At 51.7% G+C, this 27,953-nt stretch overlaps 7 protein-coding genes across 7 annotated transcripts; 3 read left to right on the top strand and 4 right to left on the bottom strand.

The window, feature by feature from the left end:
• Positions 1-1,027: 1,027 nt before the first annotated feature.
• On the bottom strand, positions 1,028-2,766 carry HO133_000215 (uncharacterized protein; the record flags this gene model as incomplete). Its single annotated transcript, XM_037291155.1, has 4 exons — positions 1,028-1,190; positions 1,274-1,458; positions 1,535-2,644; positions 2,701-2,766. 4 exons carry the CDS (start codon positions 2,764-2,766, stop codon positions 1,028-1,030), a joined length of 1,524 nt encoding a protein of 507 aa, XP_037152590.1.
• Positions 2,767-3,529: 763 nt separating this feature from the next.
• Positions 3,530-11,227, top strand: HO133_000216 (uncharacterized protein; the record flags this gene model as incomplete). Its single annotated transcript, XM_037291156.1, has 3 exons — positions 3,530-4,153; positions 4,225-10,558; positions 10,644-11,227. 3 exons carry the CDS (start codon positions 3,530-3,532, stop codon positions 11,225-11,227), a joined length of 7,542 nt encoding a protein of 2,513 aa, XP_037152591.1.
• A 1,144-nt stretch (positions 11,228-12,371) lies between these two features.
• On the bottom strand, positions 12,372-14,231 carry HO133_000217 (uncharacterized protein; the record flags this gene model as incomplete). The annotated part of the gene is made up of 1 exon (XM_037291157.1): positions 12,372-14,231. The coding sequence occupies one exon, from the start codon at positions 14,229-14,231 to the stop codon at positions 12,372-12,374; it is 1,860 nt and encodes a 619-aa protein (XP_037152592.1).
• Positions 14,232-15,978: 1,747 nt separating this feature from the next.
• Positions 15,979-17,084, bottom strand: HO133_000218 (uncharacterized protein; the record flags this gene model as incomplete). The annotated part of the gene is made up of 3 exons (XM_037291158.1): positions 15,979-16,378; positions 16,429-16,975; positions 17,030-17,084. 3 exons carry the CDS (start codon positions 17,082-17,084, stop codon positions 15,979-15,981), a joined length of 1,002 nt encoding a protein of 333 aa, XP_037152593.1.
• Positions 17,085-19,480: 2,396 nt separating this feature from the next.
• On the top strand, positions 19,481-21,028 carry HO133_000219 (uncharacterized protein; the record flags this gene model as incomplete). The annotated part of the gene is made up of 3 exons (XM_037291159.1): positions 19,481-19,787; positions 19,852-20,252; positions 20,312-21,028. The coding sequence occupies 3 exons, from the start codon at positions 19,481-19,483 to the stop codon at positions 21,026-21,028; spliced, it is 1,425 nt and encodes a 474-aa protein (XP_037152594.1).
• Positions 21,029-23,195: 2,167 nt separating this feature from the next.
• On the bottom strand, positions 23,196-23,656 carry HO133_000220 (uncharacterized protein; the record flags this gene model as incomplete). The annotated part of the gene is made up of 2 exons (XM_037291160.1): positions 23,196-23,444; positions 23,513-23,656. 2 exons carry the CDS (start codon positions 23,654-23,656, stop codon positions 23,196-23,198), a joined length of 393 nt encoding a protein of 130 aa, XP_037152595.1.
• A 2,251-nt stretch (positions 23,657-25,907) lies between these two features.
• HO133_000221 (uncharacterized protein) lies at positions 25,908-27,926 on the top strand (the record flags this gene model as incomplete). Its single annotated transcript, XM_037291161.1, has 1 exon — positions 25,908-27,926. The coding sequence occupies one exon, from the start codon at positions 25,908-25,910 to the stop codon at positions 27,924-27,926; it is 2,019 nt and encodes a 672-aa protein (XP_037152596.1).
• Between the last annotated feature and the right edge of the window lie 27 nt (positions 27,927-27,953).

A 27,953-nucleotide genomic window follows, 5' to 3' on the forward strand; every position in this document is an offset into this window, starting at 1 on the left:
GATGAGCAACGCAGGTAAAGAAAATGAAGGAGAAGCCAATTCAAGGTGAAACTCTGCTGGATGTGATGTTGTGTGAGTGGCGTTATGTGAAGAAAGTCTATACATATTGATTGATAATGCGTATTCGCTGTTCGGCTCCGATTTGAAGTCGGCCATGATAGTAAACATTTCGGTGGATTAATGTCGCTCCGACTTTCAACACAGCGCTTCCGAATAACAAGATCGACTTCGTTATCTTGCAAAAGGCTCGAACAATTTTCGTACATTTTCGGCTTTCGGTCTTTGTGCGCGATTGCATTCGACCGCCATACATGGCATAACTCAACTGGCTTGGTCTGCGCATCATTTGGAGTCTGCGTCAATTAGAGGTCTTGTGGGTGCCCTGCTCTTCTACTATTGGCGAACTGTCTTTCGTGTCGATCAATGCTCGGTACCGAAAGCACGGTGCGAAAGGCAGGAAGAAACGAACGGTGCTTCAAGGGTGCTGTAGCTGAAGATCTAGCATACATGCACCTTCCATGCCTATTACGCCGACATTCCACCTTGTTGCGGACGAGGACCGTATGCTGGTGAAGGTCGCCGAAGAGCGAGGGGGGTAATCTTCCATCCGATGCTCGGGAGCTCTGATGCAGCTGAGTCGGGTCTGTGAATTGATGAGATGCATTGTGGTGCGCTACTTTGCTGCGGTGTAGTTCAGACATGGAGGTTCTATAGGCGCCCTTGAGGGGCACAGGTGTGGCAGATTGATCTTCTCACGTTGTCTGAAGTAAGACATTATCTGGCCGACGTCTCTGGAAGGGATGAAATAAGCAATATTGAGAGTGCATTTTCTGGTGACAGGCTACCTTACATGTTTGAAACCACCAAGCGTAAGCTCAATTTTGGAAAAAAATATCTCAGGATGACAAATTTCACACCAGCTTTGAGTTTATGACCACGCATCGGTCGCAGCTTTCATTGAAGACTGAAGGGCATGAAGCCAGCAGCTTCAGCCGATATGTTGAATACTGGCTTTGCCACCGCCATCCTACACTAAAGCCTTCGCCTTCAGCTTGACCATCAACGCCTTGGGTTCAAAGACGAGGTAAGCCTTCTGATTCATCCAGTTCCCATCACTAGGATCAGCCATCTCAAGATCAAAGTTCCAGACCATCTTTGAGAGAATCATTCGTGCCTCTGCGAGGAAGACCCTGCCATCGAGAATTAGTTCATAAAGAGCGCGAAAATGAAAGGAAAAGGGTTTGTGCTGCAAGACGTCTCATCGCAGACTTACTTCCCACCCATACAATTCCGCCCACCCACCGAAAACGGCTGGAAAGCCTGTTTATCATCCTTATCGAAACGTTTTTGGTATCTCGAATCGGTTTCGGGCAGGAATCTTTCAGGATGGAAAACGCGAGGCTCTACCCAGTTGTTGGGATCGTTCTGGATGTTTTGCAAATTTACGCCGATGATATTCTAGGCGCAGGTCAGCGGCTATATGCCTTCTACGGATACAGCTAGAAAATCGATGCAAGACAGAGGAGGCACTGACCCCTCCCGGAATCCAATGGCCATCAATCGTTTGGCCTTCTGGAGGGATAACTCTCGGAAGGTTGATAGGCGTAGGATGATGGATGCGCAGGGTTTCATTGATAACAGCCGTGAGATATGGTAGATTCATAGTGGAAGGGACTGTGATGCCGGCCTCTGACTCAAAGCTCTCCCGGACCTCTTTGGTAAGTTGCTTCAAAGTCTCAGGGTAGCGCATCAGAAGATAAGTGGAGGTGGCCAATGCCACAGTAGTCAATTGGCACCCAGCAATGACGACGGCAAGTGCGTTTGTGTTCAGCTCTTTCCTTGTAATACCCTTCTGCTGCGTCTCGTCCAGCCTCCCAACAACAGGCGTGATGAAATCCGATCTCGACGGGCCCAAATCCCCCATATCCAATCGACGCGAGATCTTGTCCGTTGCGACTTGCCAGCTGCGCGCCCTGTTCTTCGCCGTCAACCGAAGGAATATCCATCCGAAAATCTTGTCGATGGGATGGAAGCGGCTCAGGCTGTTTCTCACCGAGCCAAACTTTGCGCCGAGGAAGAAGCCCAGTATCCAGGAGTGCTCATTGTCGCCCTCTAAACCATAGAAGGATTCTCCAAACGTAAGATCTGCGATGATGTCCAGAGTCACGTATCCGTAAAACTTTGCCATGTCAACTTTGCCTTCGGGGCTTTTGCCAATCTCCCTGTGAAGTCTTGTCATCAAAAGATTGGCATAAGAGTCGATGATTGGGGTTTGGTCCTTCAATGCTCTGTCAGAAAAGGCGTTAATAAAGGTTTTTCGAATCCGTTGGTGCGTTTCCCCTGCAGCGGTGAAGAGGGATTCAGCTCCGTTCATGGGTGGTGTCTGGCTAAATGGATCCTTTGGCAAAAGTGGCTTCGACGTGTATATGTCCTTCCACGCGCCAGAAGATGTAGTGGCGATCTCGTCTGGAGCGATGCGAATAATCGTCCCGTATTGCGCATGTAGTTTGCCAGTGAATCGCCATGTGTTCCCCGTTATTGTAGAGTAGATGAGGGGCAAGCGTGAAATTGCTGTCATCTTAGGTCCTGGGTACTTGGACAACGGGTGGAAATAGATGTTGTAGATGGCGGAGACGACATAGTACTAAAGATGCAACTCAGCTGTGTCTGCGGTGGTCAATATATTGCGTAGATACCTACAAGGACCAAGATGGCACCGGTAGTGCTCATAAATTGGCTGGCCGAAATCGCCAACGGAGAAGACATATTAGAGAGTGTCAACATTTTGTCAAATCTGGCTCGTATTGAGCATCATCGCTAGAGCATAGAGATCAGAGAAAACGAACCGTTGTGCAAAAGCTACACTACACACTCCAACTAATCGCTTTGGTCGGTGATAATTCACGAAACGACGTCGCAGTCTTGATTTTACACCAAGTCACACATGCGCTTGTGTTCAAGCTATTACCGAGCCTCTCTAATATGATCCAAATTTGACCCACTCCTGTAGAAGCGCAGTCCAAGAAAGGGGTACTTTGAAATGTTGGAGACCACTCTGACTAGGTATTGTAATCCAGGCGAACACTCAAAAAGATGGAAGTAAGTCGCAGAGAATTGATACTTCTCGCGAGGTATTGATTGTAATTCCACCATGGAAGGGGCATTCGGATCTTACCAACGTCCCAAGCCAACCTCCGAAGGACATGCATTATGCGCTAAACCCACCGAACCCTGATGCAGGGTGTACGAAAATCTTTTGCACCGAAAACGAAGCCGAAGGCACCATTGTCTCCGTGCTTCCGAAGGTTCTGCAGACTTAATCTATACCGACAATCATGCCAGACGCAGTTCCAAAGCCCGACGGACCACCGAAATTGGTGGCAAGGGTCTTGGTACTGTACTAACGCTTCGGAAGAAGCAGTACATAAGTGTAGATAGCTGCGAATCGATGGCCGCCCAGTCTCCACCAACCGGCACAACAACATCCCAATACTTTCAATTTTGTTTCAACAACCCGTTGACGCTGGCGATGTCGGCCAACCCAAACGGCCACCCAATGGCCTCAGTAGCGGTATTCTGTCCGCAAAGCAAGGCTCCTGGGGAGAGCTATCTCAACGAAGTACACTCCTTCCTCCGCCACAGCGAGTATCTCGAACCATTTGTGCAACGAATGCTTGACCTTAAAGACGTCTGGACCATCCTCGCCAACGAACGACAGGACATTGCCGATCTGGGCCAAGGGCCCCGATACATTCAGAATCTATCAGAATGGTTCGCCACAGGAAAGTCATCCCAAATCGCCAACTGCATGTCCGGGATCCTATCGCTTCCGCTGCTTGTCGTCATCCAGATATGCCAATATTTTCAGTATCTGGAGCTCCATGGGATGTCACACTCCCAATTTATGGCACAGCTCCGAACAGGGGGCGGCATCCAGGGGTATTGCGGAGGCCTACTACCAGCCATTGCAATTGCTTGTTCTAAAACCGAAGCCGAGGTTGTAGAGAACGCGGCAAGAGCAGCGCGAATCGCGCTCGCAATTGGGGCTTACGGTGAACTCGGAGACGATGAATCCGTGCCCGGAGCAACGACCATTGTTGTTCGCACGAAACGAGTCGGCCAGGGAGATGAATTGATCCGAAAATTTCCCGGGGTGAGCTCCTCGAATGCCCGCTTGTCTCCTAGCTCTCATCACAAAGCAGGCTTTCTGACAAGTGCGCGCAGTCATACATATCGGCAGTCACAGATCCGAAAACAATCAGCATCGTCGGCCCAGTGCCAGTCCTCCTCAAGCTACAATCTTACGCACGAGAGCAGGGTCTGCTCGTGCAAGAAATGTTTATCCGAGGCAAAGTGCACAACCCCGAGAACTTTGAACTTGCCTATGAACTTTGTCAGCTGTGCGACAGGACCGAGATCCTTCGGCTTCCTGACGCCAGCAACTTGCAGGCTTGCGTGAGGTCCAACAAGACGGGCGATCTGATCACAAGAGGGTCGCTCACACACGAAACAGTCAACGTAATCCTCGCGTCACGGTGCGAATGGTATACCCTCCTCACAGAGTTGGCCAAGGACCTTGATTTGTCCGGACGTCGAAGTCACACGTTTGCGACATTTGGAATTGGGGACTGCATTCCGCTATCCCCATTCCATAAGCTTCAGCTCCAGATCACAAAGGTGGATGTGCAGTCTCTCATAGCCGAAACCATGCATAAAGTTCGAACAAACAGATTGGAAGATGGTTATTCTTACCCGACAGATGCTATTGCCATCACGGGTGCCTCATGTCGACTACCAGGAGCTAACAGCATGGAGGAGCTCTGGGATCTCATTTCCAGCGGTAATTCACAACATACAGAAGTCCCCACGGACAGATTCGATCTGCATGGGAGCTTCCGCGCATCTCAAGACCGCAAATTTACTGACAAGCGCAAATTCTACGGCAACTTTGTTGACCAAGTAGAGAATTTTGACCATACGTTCTTTCGCACCAACCCCAAAGAAGCATTGAATATGGATCCCCAACAACGCGTACTCCTCGAACTTGCCTATCAAGCCATAGAATCAAGCGGCTACCTGGGCTCACATCGGCGCGAATCAGGAGATTCTGTTGGTTGTTTCATAGGCGCCAGCTTCGCGGAATATCTCGACAACACAAACGCTCATCCGCCAACAGCATACACGTCGACGGGAACAATCAGAGCTTTCCTGTGTGGTAGAATTAGCTACTACTTTGGCTGGAGTGGTCCCTCTGAAGTGTTGGATACGGCTTGCTCGTCGTCTCTGGTTGCCATTAATCGAGCCTGTAAGGCTATTCAAATAGGCGAATGTACCATGGCTCTTGCAGGAGGCGTTAACATTATGAGCGGGATAAACAACTTCCTGGATCTGGCCAAAGCCGGATTCTTGAGCCCTACAGGCCAATGTAAACCATTTGATCAAGCTGCAGATGGCTACTGTCGTTCCGAAGGTGGAGGGATGGTCGTTTTAAAGCTTCTCAACCAAGCATTGGCAGATGGCGATCAGATTCTCGGTGTCATCCCCGGCATAGCGACTAATCAGGGTGGACTGTCTTCCTCCATCACAATTCCGCATTCTCCCGCACAAAAGAAATTATATCAGACCGTCTTGCGCCAAGCCGGCATGAAACCAGACCAAGTTTCCTATGTCGAGGCTCACGGGACAGGTACACAAGCCGGAGATCCGTTAGAGATAGCTAGTATCCGCGAGGTGTTTGGGGGACAAGACAGAACCGACCTGCTGAACGTTGGCTCTCTCAAAGGCAACATCGGCCATGCAGAGACCGCAGCAGGTGTAGCCAGTCTGCTCAAGATTCTCGCCATGATCAACAAGGCCAGCATCCCACCCCAGGCCAGCCACAAATCTCTGAATCCCAAGATCCCTGATTTAGGAGTGGACAAAATGAGCATTGCCTCAAAACTTACTCGATGGGATGCCGACTTATTGGCGGCCTGTGTGAACAGTTACGGAGCAGCAGGAAGTAATTGCGCCATGATCTGTTGCGAAGGGCCTCCACAAAAGACAGAAGTCTCCAAGCAGTTCACCACAGCTGAAGCCGAATCAACATACCCATTGATCGTAAGCGCAGCGTCTCAAGAAAGTCTGTACGCCAATATCGAAAATCTGGGTAAATACCTCCAAAAGATAACGCCAAAGCCCAATTTGGGCGATGTGGCATTTACACTCAGCAAGCGACGCAAGCTTCACCGTCAAATCTTCGTCACCTGCACGTCCGACATCAACGATTTGGTACAAAGTCTCAAAAAGGAGGCTCAAATCTCTTTCGAGGTGCCACAAACGCCAAAGCGGGTTGTCCTAGCTTTTGGAGGGCAAACCAAGAGAACCGTGAACATGGAGAAAAGCCTGTACGAGTCTCACCCACGTCTGAAGGACTACGTCGATGAATGCGACAAGATCGTTACAGACCTGGGGTTTCCCACACTCCTGCCCTCGATATTCCAATCAGAGCCGCTGACAGATGTGGTAACGCTGCAATGCGGCACCTTCGCCATGCAATACGCATGCGCCAAGTGCTGGATCGACGCTGGTCTCCAGGTAGAGGCTATTATTGGCCACAGCTTTGGCGAGCTGACGGCCATGGTAGTCTCAGGTGTCCTCTCACTTCGGGATGGCCTCAAGCTCATCGCTTCTCGGGCATCGTTGATGGTAACCAAATGGGGTCCAGACAGGGGGACCATGCTTGTGATCCACAGCAGCCGCGACACTGTGCAAGGCGTGATCACCACTATCAACGCCGGTTCAACAGAGCCAGAACTCGAATTTGCATGCTACAATGCTCCATCAGTTCAGGTCGTGGTCGGCAGCTCTCTCGCCATTGATCGAACCGAAAGCCTGTTGAACGCGGACCCGCGCTTCTCCGGCATCCGAAGCCAGCGGCTTGATGTGACCCATGGATTCCACTCAAAGTTCACACAAGGCATTCTCGATGATCTCGACCAGGTCTCGATATCACTGACCTACTCTAAGCCGGAAATTCACCTGGAAACCTGTACTGCCGAGCCGAGTAACCACATATCAGCGCCAAGACCTTCTCAACACGCGCGAGAACCCGTACATTTCTCAGACGCTGTCCGAAGAATTGAAGAACGTCTTGGGCCCTGCATCTGGCTGGAGGCTGGGATGGACTCACCGATCATCCCAATGATCAAAAGAGCCTTGACCGCGCCAGATGATCATTCTCTACAAGCTATCAAGATGTCAGATTCTCAGGCGCCTATGAAGATGTTGTCCAACGTGACAATGAACTTCTGGCGCGAAGGGATTCCAGTATTATACTGGAACTTCCTTCCGTCAAGAAGGAATGCCTTCAAGCAAATCTGGCTCCCACCGTATCAATTCCAGCCAACAGCCCACTGGCTCAAGAACATCGATCGGGCCGTTGAGGCTCAGAAGAATGCCGTGGTCGAGAAGACGCCAACTGTAGAGAAGATCCAAGAACCAGAAGCGCCATTGAGACTGGTGAACGTTGCGAAAGGTGCGAGCAAGAACGAGCGCTCCAGAGAATTCGACATTTGCATGGGAACAAAACGTTTCACCAAGATTGTATCTGGCCATGCAGTTCGACAGAGACCACTATGTCCGGCGTCAATGTACATGGAGTGCGCAGCAATGGGCGTGCAGCTGCTCCAAGGATTTACGGAAGCCGGCACTCTTAGCTTCCTCGACGTGTCCTTTCAGGCAGCTCTGGGTGTCGACCTGGCTCGAGAAGCTTCCTTGACACTCGAAAAGTCCAACGACTCGCAAGCATGGAATTTCGTGATCAAAAGTTCTTCAACACGCGACTCAAAGTCGAAATGCTCAACGCATGCAAAGGGCAGAATTGTGCTGACCCCGCAGCCTGATTTCAGAACATATGAGAGACTCATCGCTGACAGAATCTATGAGCTGGAGAGTAAGCCGAACACCGAGAAGCTAATGTCCAACCGGGCCTATGGATTATTCTCCCAGGTGGTCCACTACGCCGACTTCCTCCACGGTATTTCGCACATCACACTAGACAAGGCCGAGGCAATAGCCAACATCGACCTCCCTGACGAAGCCCAGTTTGGTCTCGACGAGAGCACAGTAACTCAATACTGCGACACCATAGCTATAGACACATTTATCCAGGTCGTGGGCCTCCTCATCAACAGCAGCGCCCTGGTGACCAGCGAAGACGTCTTCGTCGCCACAGGAGTCGAACGCGTCTCGATGTCCTCAGCCTGCGACTTCCACAATCGCAAGTCCTGGACTGTCTACACGAAGTACACAAGCACGGGTGAGGGCCAAGCAGCAGGGGATGTCTTCGTCATGACACGCGAAGGGGCCCTGGCGATGATAATCACAGGGGCACAATTCACCAAGCTCTTAATCTCGAAGCTCGAGAGATTTTTAGATTCTGCCAACGCAAAGCCGTCCCAAGGGACTGCCGTGGGAAAGAAATGTCTCCCACACGGACCGGTCAAGTCCCCCGTAACGTCATCCACGGCAACATCCGTTGAAGGAACCGAGACCCCGACGGACATTGACAACAGCAGCACGGCAACATCAGTCGAAAGCAATGATGGACTCGTAACACCGGAGGCAGTCGATGATGGCGCTGAAATGAGCCTGCGGAAAATCATCGCTACCTATACAGGGCTTTCTCCAGCAGAGATAGCGCACGATGCCAGCATGGCGGACCTAGGCGTGGACTCTCTAGCCGCCGTTGAGCTGGCAGAAGAACTCCAGGCACAATTTGGCAAGGAGGTCGTAGCCGAAGATCTCCTTGAAAGCAGCTACGGAACCCTCTCGGAACTCCTTGTTCCTTTCTCCTCCACCAAGAAAGCGATTTTGCATCCTTCCGATGACTCAGGGCCTCAGGCTGCAATTCCCATTCAATTTTCAACCTCACCATCGTCCTCGTCCAACGTCAACGCTAGCCCACAGAACGCGCAAGGCCACCAAGTCGCTTTGAAATTACTTTCCGATACCTCAGGAGCCCCCATCGCCTCCATCAACGGCAAAGCCACCCTTCAAGAACTCGGTATCGATTCACTCTCCGCCGTTGAGCTCAAGGGCGATCTCGAGGACGCATTCGAAATTGAAATCGAAGACGACAGGTTTACCCTGGATTCGACCGTGAAGGATATCCTGGACTTCCTCGGAGTAGGACGCGCACCCCAGGAGGCATCTTCTTCGCTAGCAGCGGTCACAAAGCCAACAAACCAAGTAGGCCGAGATGAATCAAGCGGCTTTGATAAGAGTTTTTCTGCCGTGAAGAGTCAGGGCAAAGTGGTCGAACTAGGGAGCCCTATGGAAGCGCTGGTCCAGTGCGAGTCGTTTTTCGATAAAGCGGCTGCCAAATGTGGGTTCCTAAATTACTGGACTGAAGTAGCTCCAAAGCAAGACGAACTCCTGCTGGCTTACATCTGCGAGGCCTTTCAAGCTCTAGGTTCAGACATTGGTCAGATTCCACAAGGCCAGCAAGTTCCCTCGATTACCCATCGGCCGAAACATAAGAAGGTGATGAATCGACTGCTCGGAATCCTCAAGAAGCATGACGTCTTGACCAGGGAGGGGTTAGACCTCATCCGCGGTAGCAGAAGGATACCATCCGCGCCATCTCAAGAACTCCATAATCAATTCCTTGCACAATTCCCCCCGTACGCTGGCGAAGCTCGACTCATGGCGCTGACAGGCACAAAGCTAGCCGACTGTCTTGCCGGCAAGACCGACCCCATAACCCTTATGTTCCGCGGCGCCGCAGCCCAGAAAATTATGGAAGACTACTACTGCGCCTCGCCGATGCTGTCCACCCTAACGGAACAATTAGTGACCTTCCTTCGCACCGTGGTGACCTCCAGTAGCACTGCATCCAGCGACACGCCCATACGAATCCTCGAAGTAGGCGCCGGCTTCGGCGGCACAACGACGCGACTCGCGGAAGTGTTACAATCGAGCAGGGTGCCCGTCTCCTACAAATTCACCGACATCTCGCCCTCGCTCGTGAAAGGCGCCAAAGCCAAATTTGCAAGGTACCCCTGGATGGAATTCCAGTCCTTGAATCTGGAAAGCGATATGCCCGCCTCGCTCAAAGATACATTCGACATTGTCATCGGCACCAACTGCGTGCACGCGACGACGAACAAGACCAAAACAATCAGCAGGCTGAAGAGCCTTTTGAACGCGCAAGGCTTCGTGGTGCTCTCAGAAGTGACGCAGCTGGTCGACTGGTACGACATCGTCTTCGGGCTGCTGGATGGCTGGTGGCTCGCCAACGACGGGTCAACCTACCCCCTGCAGCCGCCAGAGTCATGGGTACGGTCCTTCGAACAGGCCGGCTTCAGCAGGATATCGTTTTCGCAGGGCGCGAGTCCGGAATCCAACACGCAGCGACTGCTGGTGGCATCCAATGACCAAAAGGTGACTGCACCCCTCCGTGGCGAAGAGAGACAGCCCAGCGTGCAGACAGTTGTGTATAAAGAGGTCGAAGACACTCAGATCGAGGCAGACATCTACCTGCCCGCCCAGGCTTCTGCAAAAGCCATGCCTGTCGGTACACGCTCATCTCCCAACCAGCGCCACACTGCCCCCTGATATCCTACCACGGCATCCCTGCTGACTCATATCTCCGCTTCTAGCACTCATGATCCACGGCGGCGGGCACATGACGCTTTCCAGGAAAGCAATCCGACCCTTCCAGACCGCCTGCCTCCTCCGCCACAACGTGCTACCCGTCAGCATCGACTACCGGCTCTGTCCAGAGATAAACCTCATCGACGGGCCTATCACGGATGTACGCGACGCGTATGGGTGGCTGCAGACGGGCTTGCAAGCTGTGGTGAGAAGCAGAGGGATCCTGGTGGATGAGAAGAGGATCGTGGTGATAGGGTGGTCGACTGGTGGGCATTTGGCCATGACGACGGCGTGGAAGAGTAAAGAGGCAGGGTTGAGGCCTCCAGTGGCAATCTTGAGCTTCTATGGTCCTACCGACTTTGAGTCTGGAGGCAAGTTGATCGATCTGAACATTCTATCTCTCTTTTGCTTTGCGTTGTCAAATTATGCCTTCCTTCCACCTCCGTCTCCCTCACTCCAACAAAGCGTAGCCCCGCTAACTCCTAGTTTCCGCCCCCCGCAGATCTCGATGTCCGGCGGGCCGAAATGTACCCGGAGCGGCGGCTGTCAATGGACAACATCATCTCCTCTCTGCCTACGAAACCAGTAAGCACCTATTGCTCTCCAATAAACAAGTATTTACCAATACTGTTCCCTCTTACCACAATTGTCCCCTTAAGCTCTCCTCTCTCCCTCGACTTCCCACAGAGTGCCCCAAACCCCACCCCCAGAACCGCCCTTCCCTTCCTGTCCCCTCCCCATCTTCCCTCACACCCACCAACCTCCCAAAACCCAAACTAACACCCTCCTCCCTTCCCCCCTACAGATAACATCCTACACCACAACCCCCACCCCCACCCCCACCTCCACCTCCACCAACACCGACAGCAGCCACCTCGGCTGGCTACGCCCGGGCGACCCGCGCTCCGAGCTCGTCCTCTCCCTCTTCAAAGAAGGCAACGGCCTGCCCCTCCTCCTCAACGGCATCCGCTCCCCCCCCGACCGCACCCCCCCGATCGCCGCCATCTCCCCGCTCTCCCACCTCCGCCGCGGCACCTACGCCACGCCGACGTTCCTGATCCACGGGACTGCGGACGAGATCGTGCCGTTCGGCACCGCGGTCGCTTTCGCGCGGGCGATGCGGGAGGCGGGGGTGAGGGGGGGGCTGGGGGCGGTGGAGGGGGCGAGTCATGTCCACGATCTGGGGGTCCGGGAGGGGGGGGTGGGGTGGCGGGAGGGGGTGGGGGTTGGGTATGAGTTTTTGTTTGGGGAGTTGGGGCTGTGATGGGGAGGGGAGGGGAGGATATGGGGTTCTTGGTTTGTGGGTGAGAGTGTGGGTCGGTTTGGATTGGGTCGGTGTTTCTTTGGTTTTGTTTCTCTCTTTTTGTTTCCATCTTTGATACGTTGTTGTGTTTGTGCGTTTTCTTAGAAAAAGATTTGTGGGCGGGAGAGACATTCTCATAGCGTCTATAGGTTCGAAATCTCATCTGGTCTAATCAGGATAGGAAACAACACTTCTATTCCAGCGCATCCTCCTCCCTTCCTTTTCGTTTCCTACATGCGTAAAGCTTTACTCAATCGAATGAGCATTCGTCAAAAGCCAACTCGATGATCGGGGCTACATGCAGACTAATAGACTTGGGGCTGTACGCGGAATAGGTAGGTAAGGCCCGTACGCCCAAAGGCAGCCAAAAAAAAAGGCAAGAACGAAAAAATCCTCCCTAACCACACCTTTCCTTCTCCCCACGCCGTCGCTAAAAATCCATAGCCTCCCTCAGCACCCTCCTCAAATCCTCCAATCGCTCCATTATGCACTCCACCCTCTTCCCCCTCCCCGCCTCCTCCCTCATCAAACACTTCACGAACCCCCCACTAACACTCGACTCCAACACCCCCCTCCCGCCCCCTTTCCTCCCCCCGATCCTATACTCCTGCGGCACGCCCAACGCCAACTCAACCTTGCCAAGCACATGCATGCTGATCTGCAGCACCAGTTCGACCTGAAACGCGCCGAATCTATCCAACGAGACGCCTCCGACCCGCATGCCTGGGAAGACGGGGGGGACGGAATCGACGTGCCGGGTGGCGGGTGGGAGGAAGGCGAGTAGGTAGTCAAGGATGTGGGCGTGCATGATGCTGTGGAGGTGGATGATGCGCATGTAGCAGGTGAGGAGCTGAAGGACGGTCGTCATATCGATTGGGGGAGGCGGCTTGGAGTCGTCAGAGCTGCCAGCGGAAAGTTTGCGGTGGGGACGTCGCACCGCTTCGTCCATGGCAGGGTCGTCCTGATCCAGAACTGAAGCTGAAGGTGAGGTGCCGCTGTCGCTAGAATTGCAGGTAGAGTCGTTGTGATTTATGAAAGGAGTAGAAGGAGGAGGGCGAGAGGGTAGTGAGGAGGGAGCGGTGGGTTCGGAAAATGAAGTCAGCAGCGTCAAGAAGGTGTTGGAACTCTTCAAGACGCTGCCTACCAATTGGTCTTGGAAGGCAGTCGCCGTGGCGCTGGACGTAGGCTGATGATTCTTAGGATCGTTGGCCGCCAATTGCGCATACAAATCCATTGCTAATTCAGAAAGCTCCTGCATGCGCCGGTGTTGGAATTCCGTCACCGAGAGATTCTCTTTGTTAGGTCTGATCGCGGCTTCCTTTCCAGGCAAGTCTTCAGAGGGTGCGGACTGAGCTGTTGAGCTCATCCCAAAGCTGGCGGAAACCCGCCCCCTTTCTCCATGCCAGTCCTGAGCTCGATCCGGTCGAGAATTCGGAGCCTCTGTGGGGTTGAACGGTGCTGTACGGACGCTTTGACTGGGCAAGTCAAGATCCATTGCCTCATCTGACGCTCCGGATAGCTGTGAATTGGTCGAGTATGTTTGTGCAGGAGTTCCATATGCATTGACAGCCGCATCTCTGATCTTTTCTTCGTTACTCATTGGCGAAGCACTTGGTATTTGGATGTCCATGGGCTGCGCTTGATAGGTATGGAAGGCCCAGCTGTCCTTGGGACCATAAGGGTCGAAACCCGAAGCTTCTCCGGCATCATTGTTGTAAAAGGACGGCAATGTTTCGTCAGGCCAAGGCAAAGTTGCAGTCGAGGATGCGGAAAACGCGGGAAAGTCGAAGTTGTCTCCACCCAAAATGCTCGAGGTGTCGTGCAGGGACGAAGGGCTCAGTGCATGTGCCAGGGTCGTACCTTCGGTCTCTCCTTCGCTCTCCTGGTCCGCAGTATTCTCTCCGAACAACCGACCACTGCCCCGCCCTCCAGGTCCACGGCGGTTCTGCCCTCCATCTGCATGGCTGTCGGAAAAGCCACTATGGCCGCGTGTATTGAGAGCAGGCCTCGAGGCCATCCCACCTTCTTTTTGTATCCCGCCGCCATTCCCTCTCCGCTGCTGGGGAGAGGCAGCATGGGATGTGGGAGGTCTACCAGCACGCTTTGGTGTGCCAAAGCTACAGGTAGCGCCTGCTTTGAAGCAGCGCACACATGTGGCTTGATGGGAGTCTTGGCTCTGATCCTCACGCAGACATCTGAGTTTCTGGCCGCGACAGCGATCGCACGCTCCACGCTTGCTTCCGCGAGGGTTCGAGAGTGGGGATTCAGTAGCGGCAGCGTCAGACGGCATTGAAAGCGGTCTGTCTCGAGGCCACCGGCCGCCTCCCACAGGCTGCTCAAGAATAATTCCTGTCTTGATGATCAGATGAGTGGGGAGCTAGATAAAGTCGACTTCACTCAACTCAAACTTTGAGATTCGGACAGCCTGATCAAGTCGATATCCATCCCACAAATCCAAAGCCAAGCCCAACGCAAGCTCTGCTTTTGTAATCTGACCGCGCTGCATTATGATTTATGGCAGGAATTGTTCTTTTGACTTTTGGGCTACGGAGGCTGAGCCAAGTGATTTATCCCAAATGCTCTGCGTGGCTGACCACAAGTCCGAACCACCAAGTTCGCAGGATATGCGATGCAGGATTTGAGGTGCCCAGAGAATCAGCAGCGAGCTTGGGCGTATGAGCAAACACGGATGAATTGTCGTAAATTTCGTGCATGCATCTGCATCTGCTTGCCCTTGCTTGAACATCCACAACGGACCAATGAAAGTACCTGATCAGAGCGTAATCGACTCAAAGCGTATGGTGACAACGCTCAGACCCAACACCTAGAGAATCAAGCTCGCTGCACATTCTAGACATCAAAGCACCTTCAATGCCCTCATCGCTGTCTGGCCGCTCGCGCCTACCCTTTGTGTGTACTGTCATCTCTCGCAAGCAAGCTCGTGCTTCCCGCCTACATTGGTGGCGATAAGACTGGATTTTCACAAAGAGCCGCTGTCAGCACCTCGTGAGATTTCTCTAGACGTGGAAAGGAAGAAAAGCCATTGTTAGCATCTTATGAGGTTCTTCTAGACTTGGAAAAGATTGACAGGGAATGGAAAGAATTGCATGGTCTAGCGGTCGATTCAAGATGCAACAGCTTGCCTTTACTCATGCTGTGTCCATGATGATCGGCCCGTTGAAAAATTGAGAAGTGTGAAGAAAATGGTCATGCAGGAAAATGGCATGTTGATATTGATCAACAAGAGTAAATTCAGGGTCCAGTCTGTCACGCTACGAGCTTAAGGTATGACAATGAAAGCTACGAGCATGAAAGGAGCACCTTATGTACCTTCAATCAAGAGATCGCCCTGCGCTTGCGTCGTGTGTACCTGAGATGTTTGCATCGGATTTCCTACAGACTAGCCTGCATTAGCGCTTTTTGCGAAACTCGGCGCCGATTAAGGAATATGGTGCATGCACTTCGAACTGGGTTCCCACTTCCCGACTACCTTATGCTGTTGTCCGGGCGTGAGGTGAGGAAGTCAATAGTTTCCAATAGCCGTACCGGTTACCTACTTAAGTACCTTAAGTACCTTAGAACCCTCTCCAACCTCCGCCGTTCATTCAGCTGGATTGCGGGGTTGATACCGGCGATCCTCTCCTGTCCCGTTTGAACCCTAAATTCCACGAGAAGATTGGGCGCCAGGAGGGTTGTCATAGTACTTGGATCTCCTTTTTGGACGACGTACATAATCAGTTCATCAGAGGGGCCGACCCATGATGTGTTATTTTCTAGCTGCAGCTCGGAACCTTGGTTGATGCATCCCTGATTGCAGAGGCGGCTCCTGTAAGCTATCTGACCTTTGTCACTACCTATCTAGCGATGCGATGTGAATTCCCGCCAGCTTCAAGAGAACGGAAAGAAGCAGCAGATCTCTGACCATTGGCAGACTTTTGAGCAATCAAGCAATAGATTGACATCAAATTCGGCGAATCCGTAGCCGGAGAAAGGCTACAGCCTTCACAAAAACCTCTGACCAGGAGAAGGTTGGGATTCTAGCCATTGAGCGACTTCATGCCAGCCGGGTGGTATCTGTCACCCGCCACCTCGCAAGTTGCAAGCACGTGGTCAATCTCCGCCATTTCCTCCTCGGTCAGCTCCACCTCGCTTGCTTTCCCATTCTCGATGGCGTGGTCGACAGTCCTAGCTCCTGGGATGGGAATGATTGTAGGCATCCCTTTGTTTTCCGACAGATTCACGACCCAGGCAAGGGCTAGCTGGGCTGAAGTACATTTCTTTTTTTGGGCCATAACCTCAAGTTGCTTGACAAGTTTCATGTTGTTTTCGAAGTTCGGTGGTTGGAAGCGTGGTAGCATCCTTCGATGGTCCTTCTCGGGGATATCGTCGAAGGATTTGATTTGGCCGCTCAACATCCCACGACCAATTGGGCTGTAGCTGTCGATAGAGTATCAGCCACGAACAGTGTGATCATTCGGTTAACTCACGCAATAATTGGAATATTCAGCTCGGCGCATGTCTGGGCGATTCCGTTGGACAAGGGCTCCGTAGAAAAGAGGGAGATTTCGACCTCCACCGCCACGATTTTCGTAATTTTAGCCGCCGCACGAATGGTATTGGCATTCACCTCGGACAGAGCGACCCCACCGATCTTGCCCTCCTTCACTAGCTCCCCGAGTGTAGCTAACGTAGCCTCAAGGGGAACATTCGGGTCTCGACGTGCACATTCAAACATGTCGATCTTGCCTTTCCCGCCCAGCATCTCCACACAACGCTCCACGCTCTGTCTCACAAATTCTGGGCTACCATTGGGGACGAAGTTGGGTTGGAGTGCGCCCTTAACATTCAGTACCACTTTGTCGGCGTCCTCGGGATACTTGGCGTAGTACTTGTTCAACAGGGTAAGAGAGTTGACATCAGGCGACGGCCCATAGAACTCGCCGGCGTCCCAGAGGTTGCAGTTCGCGGATAGAGCTGCGCGCATTGCGGCGAAGGATTGCTCTTCGGGTTGCATAGCGGAGCGCGGGGTCAGTCCTGCGAAGAGAGATTAGTGTGATTGAAATGACTGAAAGTGCCGGGGACGCTGACCGAGAAGGCCGTAGCCGACGCTGCCGACTTTGCGGCCGACGACTTCGGCAGACATTGCTGCGGAGCTCGACTAGGAGATGGGGGACTCGGAATAGGCGATTGTGTAGAGGGAGGACGTAGGTGAAGGTAGGTTTGAGTGAGCAGAGTGAGTTCAGTTGACAGGAGACGACGGCGATCGGCAATAGTATCTAAAGCTCAAAGGAAGGAGGATAGGTAATGAGTAAGAAAGATCTAGTGCGTCATAGGTCGAGTCTCTTGAGCAAGGTGGAAAGAGAGGATGAGAGGATGAGAGGGAGGGAGGGAGGGAGCGAGCAAGAGCGACACAAGGACCGGACATGATATTCTGAAGGTGATTTAGGCTAACAACAGCATGACGATCTTTTCTAGTCAGGGAAAGCAACTCCGGCTTGTTGTGAGTCGAACCACTTTACCATTTTTCTCTATTCATACTCGAATTGGAAGACTGTCCCAAGACTCAGCTTCTCTAATCTCGAAGATCACAGTGTCTTCTTCTTTCATCCTTGCTGCCATTGGTGTATGAGATAATATCTGACTGTGCGCTATTCGGGCCTTAGACTAACGTACCGAGAATCCCACTAGCGGGGGCACATTTCGCTGTTAGCGTATGCACAAAGCTCCGGAATCCTTGGCGCTGAGGAAATCGCACACACCCCACCAAGGACAGTAGTGAATAGCTTCATCAATCATAACAATTGAAATCTCTATATACCTCGCTTAGCGATATCGTGGTATTTCTTTCTCCGCCCACAATACCTACAGGCCTTCCCTCCTTCATTCGCTCGATTGATTGTGTGCTATCTACGTCAATTGGGAGCTATATAAAATCATCAGAAGAAACACCAAGAAATGGCTAAGCGAGGTATATAGCAACTTTACTTGTTACGAAGGTAGGGTAGTAATAGAACTATGGTAATGAAGAAGATGAAGCTATTCACTACTGTTCTTGGTGGGGTGTGTGCGATTTTCTCAGCGCCAAGGATTCCGAACCTTTGTGCATACGCTAATAGCGATTTGTATGAAACCAACAACAGTCCAACAACATACACCTCACCGGACTTCTTCCATCGTTCATAATCTGGGTTCCAAGCTTAGCAGATGCATCTGCGACATTGACTTGCTGCAATCAGATTGGAATTGAGCTCGCGGTATTCAAAATAATGCCGATACCTTGATTGTGGTCCCGCATCAAGTCACACTGTTTTGGCAATCGGCTGCAGTCCTTGCCGCAAGTACCTGAGTATGTATGACTGCCTGAATTATTGTAGGCTATGTCGAGAGATATGAGAGTGCGCCACACGGTGAATCATTGGATCCAATTACGGCCGAAGGTCTTGGAGCAATTGGAGGTACAAGAAGTTCGCGAGACAAAGTGGGAGCGAGTTCTCTCCTCCGAATTGGCCGATGACCGTCGTACCACCACTCACTACTTTAGCATCGGGTTGAAGTGGCCTGCCGATACTAAGGCACTGAAATCTACCGAAGTCCGAATGTGTCCTCTTTCCACCTCCGAATCGGAACATTGAACCTGTCACACACCCTTTTTGGAGCTCCTATGTTGCATTTGGGCTTTATTGAAGCCGAAATTACCCAATAAGTTCATGGATCATGGAAGAGATCGAGACTCCATTTCAGCTTCTAATGACTTGCTACTCTTATGAGGCCGCCGCGCTAACCCATCAAGGTCTCATGCACCCTTTTGCCAGCTCATATCTGGATTTCATTGAAATATAAGCTACCTAAATTCCTATGAACCGTGGACGTAGACGAGACCGAGCCTAGATTCAGCCTTCCAATGACTTGCTATTCTTATGACGCCGCACACCTTACCTATCAGGATCTCACACACCCTTTTTGTAGCTCATCCTCGGATTCCATTGCTCGGACTTCAATGATAGGCTGGGTTGCCCAAAAAAGTCTGAATCATGAGCGTGGATGAGACCGAGGCTCAACTTAGCCTTTCAATGACTTGCCACTCTAATGATCTACCACTCACCACGGAACATTCTCTAGTAGAATGGCCTAGAGTCTTGCCGTCATCAAATCCCTTGCCGATTATGTCCAGGAGATAGCCAGGGAGTTTCGCCTGTGGCGTGTCCGGATCGAGATCGTAACTGACATGGGGAAAAAAGAAAGCTGGAGATTTAAAGAACAGTGTCCCTCTCACGCCTCACTAGAGAGGACTAAGTTTCACAATCAAGTAATGCGAAGCCATGAATTTCCCATCGTCAATCTTTACTCTTCTCTTCGTCATTACAACGGTGTGTGCTCAGACAGGTCCAGAAGTAGCCTCCTACTTCAGGAGCCACCTGTCGGACACATCTGAGGTTTACCTTCCCTCTGAGAACAATTATACGCTAGAGACTACCCAGAGATGGAACGCCTTCAGCGCGCCAACATATATTGTTTCTGTGAAACCAACTACCGATCTTGATGTCCAAAAAATTGTCCGTCTATTCGACTCAAGCAAGCCATTCGGGACAAATGATACAAACAGATGCCGCTAACAATTTTTGGGAACAGATCGAATATGCTTATCATCAAAACATATCATTTCTCGGCACGGGCGGCGGGCACGGCTACTCAGCAACTCTGGATACGGTCGAGAACGGAATTGAGATCGACCTTGGCCATTTCAATACCGTCTCCATCGATAAAGACGCCAATACCATGACAGTCGGCGGATCCGTTCACTTTGCCAACATTACAGGGCTGTTGTACGACGCTGGAAAAGAGTTTCGTACGTAAATCACCATTGATTTTATTCTTCTCATTATCACCGTGCAAGCGTTATGCTCTAACAGGTTTGTTCACAGAGGTTGGCTCATGCTCCTGCGTCGGCTTAGTCGGAGCTTCACTTGGCGGCGGTGTTGGACCCTACGGAGGTTTGCACGGTTTACAGCTCGACGCTCTTCAATCGGTCAGAATGGTAACAGGTACTGGCTCTCTTGTCAATGTTTCAGCGACAAGCCATCCCGATCTGTGGTGGGGCATGCGAGGCGCGGGTTTCAATTTCGGCATCGTCACGTCAGCCACGTACCAAGTCTACACTTTCACAAACAACGGCCAAGCCATGAGCGCAGATTTTAGGTTCCATGCCAGTCAGAACGCATCCCTCTACGAGTTCGCGCGGTCTTATACTGGCAAATTACCGGACGCCTTCTCAATAGACATAGCAATCGCCTACAACGAGGCATTCGGAGGCGTAAGTCATCAACCAACCACCTCCTACAGCCGAAAAGTGCCCGTTGACATTACCTCCAGACATATCTTTTCGCCAACTTCATCTACGCTGGCCCATTGGAAGAGGGCATGGCGCTCATCCAGCCAATAATAGAACTCGGGCCATTCGACCAAAACATCACCATGATCCCGTGGAAAGACATCGAGACCTCGTCCAAATTCGGCATCGACGCCCTCGCCTGCATCAAAGGAAACTTCCACAGCGTCTGGGGCCTGAATCTCTACCAAATCGACGTACCAACCCTCATCGACGCAGTCAGCTACATGGACACCGTCTACGCGCAGTACCCCGACTTCCGCGAAGCATTCCTCGCAATCGACATGTATGCCTCTCGGGTCATCGAGTCTGTCCCCGACGACGCAACCGCCTATCCATACCGCAACGCTGTCGCACGCTTGTGGGTCACCTTTTTCCTCACCCCCCCCATTCCCACCAAAGAACTAACGACCGTCTCCCCAAACCTTAGCCTCCTCGACGTCGGCTTCCCAAACAGCTCCTTCGCCACCGCCGCATCCCAAGTCGGCCGCGACGCTCGCAGTCTCTTCGTCCCGACGAGTGGCGCTAGCACCAGCAACATCGAAGTCTACGTCCACTACGGGCACGGCGACGAAGGGCAGCTGGGATGGTACACTGAACGCAAGCTGCCGCGGCTGAATGCGCTCAAGAATGAATATGATCCTAACAAGCTATTTTCGCACTACAATGCGTTGGAAGCGACTTATGACGTGCCCAAGTAGTACTGATATGTTGTAGAGAGAAGGGGAACGGCGTTCGGCGTGTTGGGGGGGGGGGGGAGAAATTGCAACAAGGGCGAGATGTGAAGCTGAGTCAATCAAAATTTCACTCTATGATTTGTAGTATTAGCTATGAGGTGGCATTTTATATACCGGAGAATTTATAATCAAGCTTGTCGTTGTCGAGTTCAAAAAGATGGTAGAAATTCTAGAAATTCTAGAAAATGCGATTTGAAATTTTTTCGCAGCCCCCTCATCGCGATAATCCTTTTCCACCCCAAGGGAGGAGAGGTCGGAAGTTTGTCGGGATGCAGTCATTGATTGCGTTGCTGGTGCTGTTTAGGTTGGAGCTATCATCTACAATTCAACTAAGGGATGATTTGGGTGAGGAACGATGGTGCTTGAGACCACGCTGTATAATAACGGCCTTGAATCGAGTGAGTCTCCAGAGGTTGGCCAGACTGCGTGTTTTACAACACGAGGTGACGTTTTAGACTGGTCAGCGGGTGCGGATACCCACACCGGACGGCAAGTTGTGAGATGCACACATCCGAGACAGCGCCGCCCAGTTCTGTAGACGTCCAACGCCCATACCCACTACGCCGAGCAGGCACCGCCAGCCGTAGGTAATCCCGACGAACCGCTTCATCCACCCTCAACCTCTCGCCTCCCTACCCAACATGCACAATCACAGCGTCGCAACCGCCCGTATCGGAACCCTGCGCCATCTGCAGCTCCGTCGGCAACATCGAAACGTGCAGGTAGACCTCGAACGCTCACGTCCGTCCGAAGGGCGAGAACGGAAACCCTCCCCCCACCCCAGGGGAGGCCGGCCTCGGCGAGAGCAAGGGCCGGTCAAAGAGGGCGAAGAGTTTCGTTGATGGGAGGTCTGGGGTGGGGAAAGTACGTTCGGGTATCTATCAACCAACTACCCTGGAGAAAATGGCAGCGGGTTTGTGAGTGAGCGGGAAGAAGAAGAAAAAGGTGATCGCGGTCATGACGGGGCAAGTGGAAGTCAAAGGGCGACCGCGGATTCAATCCAGGAGATGAATTTCAGAGCCTTGCAGGCCATCATTGAGCCCTTCCTTGTGCGCGAAGCTTCGAGTGTTCTTCTGGAACGGGGGAGGGGAGTCTCTTACGGGTTTGTCTCCGGGCTGATGAAGGCAGTGGAGATTCGTCCTATCGATCTATCTATCTATCTGCCGAATAGGGTCGTCGCGGAACAACGATCGTGAAGGAAGGGCAGTGCCTCGGGATTCGAACTGTTGCGGATGACTTGGAGATGTGAGGGGTGGATCGGAAGGGTGATGAGGCACACGTCTCTGATTCAAGGGAACCCACCTTTAAGGCTGTGAGTCGAATTGTGGAAAAATCGGCGACGTTAGGATTGCGAGAAGATATAGTGGGGACATTATATGCAAAAGATTCAGGCTCGATTGTTGTTGTAGTAAAATCTAGAAGTTAAGAGAAAAGAGAGGTAAATGATGTGATTCGTCTCGCTTCGAAACTCCAGACTTTGAGATATCTTTCCGTAACCCTACAACTTCGTAGTCGCTTTCTTCTCAATTGCGAAGCCGATGGCCATTCCAGCAAACTTGTAAGGCATCCTGTACTCTATCGTGCCCGCGGCTTCCACCAACTGTTTGAGGCACAAATTCACGTACGGGCCAGCTCTTGATACGTCTTGGTACGCGATTGATGAGCTGGGTTCAGCAACAAATTGGCCATCAGCGCCGTCTTGACTAGAACAACCAGTGCGTATATGTCTCGATTGAACGAATGGTTTGGCAATGGATATATTTCATTCACGTGCCACGCTCCAAACAACTCACAGAGAGCGTGGGCAGAAGCAACACATTGAGAAAAGGATGTTGTAGGCAGATGAGGTGCACTAGCGAGACCTCTTTCCTGGGTATCCATAGTATATGGCGTTTTGAACAGATCTGGCTGATAGTACTGGTAAAGGGAGGGTTCGTGAATCAAGATCATGGCATAGGTTAACAATTCTTTCAGACAAAACCGCGATATGCCATCAAAGAATTCTTCAAAATGGTCAAGAGGATTGAAACTTACGGTTAAGACCTGTGTGCTTGTACGTTTCTCGCCAAAGGTGCAGTCGCGTCTTAAATCGATTGATGACTTGTGGACCGTGAGTGTTGGGGAGCGCTGTTCATTTTGTGCTGTCTGTCCGAGCATATGCAGAATTTATCTCCTCCGCCATGTCTAGCAATTTGACGAGAGCAATCGGATTGACGTAGCAGACCAACAAGGTTCGTTGCCGCTCGACCTTGACCTCTTGAGTGGCATTGCTGGTGTTGTTAAAGGTCATGCCTTGACCAAGGAAGAAAGAGCCTTCTGCAGGTACAGAGGAGCTTTTCCTCGGCCGGGGCTCGAATTCGCCCAAGACCAAGATCCCTGGCTATGGTGGATGCAAATTGGATATACTCGTAGTCGTTATGGGACGACCAACTGCCCGCGGGATAGTACCAGACGGTGGTCGTGGTCGTGGCCTGAACTGACTCCAAACGATTGCTGCCGACCGATCATTAACCAGTTGCCATACGCCTGAATAGCTCCTGTGCTCAAGGTACTGTACAGCTCGGGTTGTGCCATGCCCGATGCGATGGCCATGATTGCTAGGAACATTGGAACAATACGGGCTTTTCGCGCGGAAGCTGGTCCACAGTGTAGCCTTTCGAAAAGACAACGACGGCGTTTTGGACGCGAAGTGAATTGTGAAGGTTTCAAACAATTCGGTGTCAGTCTCCATATAGAAGAGACCACGGTCGATCGCGTCCAGCTTGGCAGTAGAGGCTCTTACGTTTACAAGTCCGCCACTGAACCCTGTTACGGGTTGAGGGGCAGAGTTGGGTAGTCCAGTCGTCACTGCAGCAGATGACTGGCCAGAATTGGTTTGGCTAGGCGAAAATGAACTGAGAGGCGAGTTCACAGTTCATCAGTGGCTCGGATTTTTTCCGCTACGCTTCCTCTGCGGCGGCGCAAAGACGCATCCTCGATCGGACTTGATACATCGTTGGCAGATAGGGGAAGCGCCGAATATCCAAGGAAGACAGCGCACTTTCAACGAACGACAGGATTCCCAGGCTTTGTTCAGAGGAACAGAAGGTTCTGTCGTGATTTCGAGGCGTGACAGCCTAACGAGCTGGGAGCGAAGACAGGGTGTCCATAATCAAGAAGGTCCTCCGGACTTCATGTGCATACTCAGGTAAAGCTGGTTCGAGGAGTGCTAATTGAACGACGATCAAGGATAGCAAAGGTAATGGGGTTGCAGGTGAATCTGTGTTCTAGGCAGTCATGAACTCATGACGGTGCAAGATGCTATATGCACAATGGTGTAGAATCACTTGTTAGTGTACTCAAGGTAATTAGCTACCTATGTAGTGCAAAAGGTGCCAAGCAATAATCTAAATGCGTCAAATCTAGTTGCCTGCCCCTCGACACATTTGACGGCGGCTCTTCCCAGAAAGCAAGAAGGTACCTTGATCCTCGCATTTTGGTATCATTGGCGGAGTTTATCAAGGTTTGCAGGTACTACGTAGCGTAGTACATCTGGTAGAAGCGGTCGTTAATGGCAATGACTCAGGTATGACGAGTGCCACATGAGTCACTTATACCTAGCAAGGCAAGTTGAAAGGGGACACTCGCGAAACTCTTCTTCTCGTACAGTAGTCATATCCATCCTATCCACTCTTCGAAAATGTCCACGTACCATTACCGGTAGGGTCAGTCGCTGCAGTGGCTCCTGTGGCCCCCGTTTAGAAATCAAGGTGAAGAGCCGCATTGCTTCTCACCAAAGAGAGTGGTCCTGAGGCTGCCGCTGACGGCAAATTTGTTGACTCAAAGGATGCGCTTGGTACTGCTCCGACCTGTGTCCTCTAACTTGCGCAGAGAGCACATCTAAGCTATCTTTCGAGGTCGTTATTGGAGCGCTAAGCGCTTGTCTGTGTATTGCTGCCGGAGAGGACGGGTGGGGCTTCTGCAAAGACGGAGTTCAACGTGAAGTATTAAGTTGTCGTAGTTGTGGCCATCGTCTGAGTATGGGTCGCTGGAAGGATAGGTGACGCCGTGCATGTGGAATCCCACCCACAATCATATCACCGCTAAAACAAACCTCGGGCGGAGAAATGCCTCAGCCGGTACAATCTGCCGTATTGGGCCTTAGCGTTATGTAGCTTAGCGTCATAAAGAAAACGTGAAAGAAAAAAAAGGCTCATCCCATCACCTGCCCACTTCCACCTACGAAACTTCCAACTTTGCATCAAAATCAATCACAACACCACATTCAGAACACTATTTATCCCTCTCATAGAACCTGTCCTGCCATCATCCTTCTTCTCGCTTTCGCTTTGGCTTACCCACCTTCCTATCTCCGACGCAGCTTCTGTTCGGTCAACGCTGCAAAGCAAAATCCCTCATAGAGAGAACGAAAGGCTACCATAGTCTTTCGTGAACACATTCGAATCTCCAGTCTGGCTTCCTATCACATCAATACCATCAAGTTGGCGGGGCCTCGCTTCACCCACTTTTCCTTCATCCGACCTCTCCTAGGACCAAGAGTTCGAGTCTTCCTGGGAGGCGACCTCAAGCCTCCATAATTGGGCTCTGGGGAGCCAACACGACAACACAAAAGTGCAAACAAGTTAGGAGAAGACGAAACCACATCGGATATTCATGCCCTGAACAGACCTAAAGCTGGCTCAAGAAGAGGGCAGAGCTGAGGGCCCGGTCCTCTACGCTCCGGGGACTCGCTTGCCCTTTCACACAATCAAAAACTGAGTGGCTTCGTACCTACATATCACTACAACAAGCATCACCCCAAGATCTTCAAGTTCGTCGACCAGTATATCGAGCAATAGCTACAATGGATTCTCCAAGATCAGAGAGATCCCAGACGAGGTTCAGCACTCCCGTTTCTGATCTCGACGATCATCGCCACCAACCCTCTACACGTCCACGCGGCGATACCGTTGGCAGTCCGCAAAGCCCTCGCAGCCCACTTGAAGGGCGACATTTATTTCAAAACGTTGGCAGCGGAGGCCGCCCAGAGCTCCTTCAGGTCAACGACGAACTCCTCAACGCAGGATCCATATCTAGGGATTTCGAGCAAGCTATCATTGACGATGACAAGAGCGGAATCGGAGAGAATATCATAGAGCGAAGAGGGTCTTTCAATCCTGCCACCTCTAGGCGTGGGACTGTTCGGAGAAGCCAAAACCATCCCAATCGGTCCAGAGACTCTTCGACCTCCTTTCGGTCTACATCGCCTGCAAACTCTGTTGATGCTTTTGCTGACCCACGTCGACGCGAAAGAGCAAACACAATTGGCAGCAGAGCGCCTTCTGACCTTGACCTTGGTCTTCAGCGCACCGTCTCAGGTGGTACCCATTGTCGCAGTCGTCGACCTACATTCAATAATGGCAGCGTCCGGAACTTGAGCCTTAAGGATGAGCGCGCCTCCGTCCATAACCCAGCGGAAGACGATGTCTGCTTTCCTACAATTGATGAATCTGCAAAGACCTACAACATTGACTTCGAGGAGCTGGACGAATTCGTTGCAGAAACTTTGAAATCGAAAGCACATAATGGGCATGGTCTAAGGCAGAAACTTAGCTTTAGCTCTCAGGGGAATAAGCCCCAGATCTTCAACGACCTCCGCTATGCGGCTGTTCCCGAGATCATGACCCAATCATCCAGTTCGCTCAAGATTGGGTCAGAAAGTGTCATTGACGATAGCGATACTGCGATCAATGACAAGGATGGCGCCGATGAGAAAGCTGGGGATCCGTTGGGTGTAAATGGGCCTAGAGAGCGTCGACACAGCCTAGCAGGACCGAGTCGATATAGCTTCTTCTCTTCGGAGATTGAGTCAACCGTCCACGCCGCAGATTTTGCAGACTTGCTTTCCCCAGGTGAAACATGCCGCGATCTCTTCGAGCTTCCAGATGACAGCGGTGTTTGGTGGCTCGACATTCTCAATCCAACCGAAGAAGAGCTTCACGTTTTCCAACGCGCTTTTGGTATCCATCGCCTGACCACTGAAGACATCAACACCCAAGAAGCCCGTGAAAAAGTTGAACTGTTTAAACAGTACTACTTTGTCTGCTTCCGCTCCTTCTTCCAAATGGACACCAACAGTGAACAATACATGGAGCCTGTAAACGTCTACATGGTCGTCTTCCGCGAAGGTATCATCACAATTACCTACACACCATCTCCCCATGCTGCCAACGTCCGCAAGCGTATTGGCAAGCTCCGCGACTATATGGCCCTCACGGCAGACTGGATCTGCTACGCCATGATCGACAATATCGTCGACACTTTTGGTCCGCCGATCCACACCATTGAGCATGAAGCCGATACGATCGAAGACCAGGTCTTCGTCGCCCGCGTCGAAGATTTCACTCCCTTGTTGCGCCAGATTGGCGAATGCCGCAAGAAAGTCATGTCCCTCATGCGCCTGCTAGGTGGAAAAGCGGACGTCATCAAAGGCTTCGCTAAACGTTGCAACGAACAATACAGCGTTACGCCTCGTGGCGAAATTGGCCTCTACCTTGGCGACATACAGGACCACGTCGTCACTATGATGAGTAATCTGGGACACTTCGAGAAGATGCTCTCGCGCAGCCATTCCAACTATCTAGCACAGCTCAGCGTCGGTGCTATCGCACAGGGCAATCGGGCCAACGAAGTTTTGTCGAAGATCACACTGGTGGCGACGATTTTGGTGCCGCTGAATCTTATTTGTGGTCTGTTTGGTATGAACGTGCCAGTGCCAGGGAAAAGCAGCGAGGGGTTGGGCTGGTTCTTTGGTATAATTGGAGTCATTGCTGCGATCGTGGTGGTGAGCCTGGGTGCTGCGAGGAGATACAGGTTCTTCTGAACAGTGAGGTTTGGAGGGATGGGCTCC

The sequence above is a fragment of the Letharia lupina genome (genome assembly GCF_014066315.1).
Source record: "Letharia lupina isolate WasteWater1 chromosome Unknown contig_10, whole genome shotgun sequence".
Lineage (NCBI taxonomy): Eukaryota > Fungi > Ascomycota > Lecanoromycetes > Lecanorales > Parmeliaceae > Letharia > Letharia lupina.